This window comes from Formica exsecta, unplaced genomic scaffold (genome assembly GCF_003651465.1).
Source record: "Formica exsecta isolate Colony F162 unplaced genomic scaffold, ASM365146v1 scaffold4, whole genome shotgun sequence".
NCBI classification, from domain to species: domain Eukaryota; kingdom Metazoa; phylum Arthropoda; class Insecta; order Hymenoptera; family Formicidae; genus Formica; species Formica exsecta.
The window spans coordinates 2,346,966-2,349,278 of NW_021851238.1; the positions used below are offsets into that span (position 1 = coordinate 2,346,966).

A 2,313-nucleotide genomic window follows, 5' to 3' on the forward strand; every position below is an offset into this window, starting at 1 on the left:
GAATAAAACAAAATACAAATTTTTATTACCGTCAATAAACTTTATTAAATAATGTAATTGCCATTATTATTAATGATTTCTTGCCAGCGTGAGGGCAATTTGTATATCCCTTTTTCGAAAAATGTTTTATCTTTTGATGCGAAAAATTGAACCAGTGCTTGTTTGATATCTTCTTCATTTTTTAATTTTTTGCCCCTCAAAAAATTTTGTAAGGACAAAAACAAGTGATAGTCGGTGGGTGCTAAGTCCGGGGAATATGGTGGATGCGACAGAATTTTCCAGCCTAGTTCTGCAATTTTTTGACGAGTATCCAAAGCAGCATGTGGCCTGGCATTATCATGATGCAGTATGATGTTCTTCCTATTGTACATCGCCGGCCTCTTTTCTTGGACTGCTGTATTTAAATTATCCAGTTGCTGACAATACTTCTCCGAATAATGGCAATTACATTATTTAATAAAGTTTATTGACGGTAATAAAAATTTGTATTTTGTTTTATTCCAAAAACGGACAGAACTTTCCGGTAGACCTGATATATTTAAAAAAGTGCGTGTCTTTATATAATATTATACATGACATAAAACAGCAATATATTTTATTAAAGAAATATCTGAGTTTTTGATTAAGAGTCAGTTTGTTTTTTGTAGATTTATCATATGCTAAGAGTAATAAAATTGATATGTATATAAATCTGAATTTTTAAATACTAGTTATACGTATTTCATTTTAGATATGTGTGTGTGTGTGTGGAGACTTCTATCAAGAAAATAACAATCCAAAATAAATAGAAAAAACTTTAAAAAATACATCTTATAAATATGTATGATTACTGTTGATTTTTTAGTGAAATCTTACTGAAACACGAGATGGAAGAGTAAAATATGAGTATTTTCACTAAAGATCAGTGAAATATTCACTGATATTCGAAAATTTTAGTGAAATTTTGTGTCACTGCTTCAATCAATGACATTTTCAGTTTAAGAGAATAAGCATTTTTGATTTTCTGCACAATATGTGTATATTTTTTAATGACTCAACATTACAATATACATCTATGCACTGTGTGTAGGCGAAATTCACGCGCTTGTATTAGAAACACTGCAGCGAAGGTATGTAACACTAGATGTAGTTTTTATTCCGATTTTATTCAAGGTTTTACGGCAATAGACAGACGGACCATAAAAATCGCTTGAGATGCACGCTCCACGAGTTCCCTTGTGTGCCCTTCAGCATAACGGAGAGAAAAAATGGAAAAGATGCCGCGCGGAATTTTAATCCTCACCTTACGTATTCGCGGTTACGCCGCTTGTGTAAGAGCAAAAAAAAACGACTCCATATAAAATATTTTTTAATAGCAACAGCGCGCGCGAATCGAGCACGCTGTTTACTTCGGAGGAAGTTCTGATCTCACAATAATTCACGTTTGCTTAAAATTTCACGTAATCTCGAGACTACAAAAGTTTACTTTGTACGCGGAAGTTTTTCGAGAAAAATACTATAATACGATCCATGGCGATGTAATATCTTAAATATTGACACAATTTGAGGAATCATATCTGCGCCGAGTTCTCGTCAGAGATGTGCTTCGCGTGCGCTTCTTCCGTTCCTCTGGTTACATCGCACGGGAATAAGAGATCTCGCAGCTTTCGATGCATCTCCAGTGGCACACCGACGATAATATCCATGCATTTCACCAGCGCGCGATTGTATGCTTCTGACATAGAGTATCTTATTCCCTCCAGATGTGGTAGCTGTACCTGCGGAGATGCGGATAAAAAGCGTCTCAACTCGAGAGAGCGAAGTAGCAGATCTGTGCGATTTTAGGAGAAAAAAAAAAGAAAACTCGACGTTTTTATTTACCGGTTGATCATTAGGAGAAAACGTGCTTATTATTCTGTAATACAGATCCTCCGTTTCGGTACTGTCGCCCCAAAGACCCTCCGCCCAGGTCCAATAAATAAGACCGGCGGCGATAGTGCCTTTCAAAAGGCACGTCGCGATCCCGCAAAATCGTTCGCCGCTTGAAAGCGGCTTCTCGGGACGGACTGTTTTGCAAAGCTGCATGGAGATACCTTATTTGAGACTTTCACAAACAAGAATACGGATTTTATAAATACTCGATTTTATAGATACCGCTCGTTCATTCTAGTATTCATCAATTGTTCTTTAATCATGCGTTTTTCACGACACGTTTATTTAATACGATTGCACACAAGATGACTTTTATCGAATCACGATGAATATCAACGATCGCAAAGATAAATACGTCGAGTCTTTCGTTCGCTATATGTCATCGTGTGCTTGACCTCTCTC

The 2,313-nt window shown here is 36.3% G+C and overlaps 1 protein-coding gene across 1 annotated transcript in view; it reads right to left on the minus strand.

Moving 5' to 3' along the window:
* Positions 1-1,550: 1,550 nt before the first annotated feature.
* Positions 1,551-2,313, minus strand: part of LOC115239943 — a 1,917-nt gene continuing 1,154 nt past the window's right edge. The window contains exons 2-3 of the mRNA XM_029814819.1: positions 1,849-2,058; positions 1,551-1,757 (exon numbers count right to left, since the gene is read on the minus strand). Of these exons, the coding sequence (XP_029670679.1) occupies positions 1,551-1,757; positions 1,849-2,058 (417 nt within the window). The remainder of the gene's footprint in view (positions 1,758-1,848; positions 2,059-2,313) is intronic.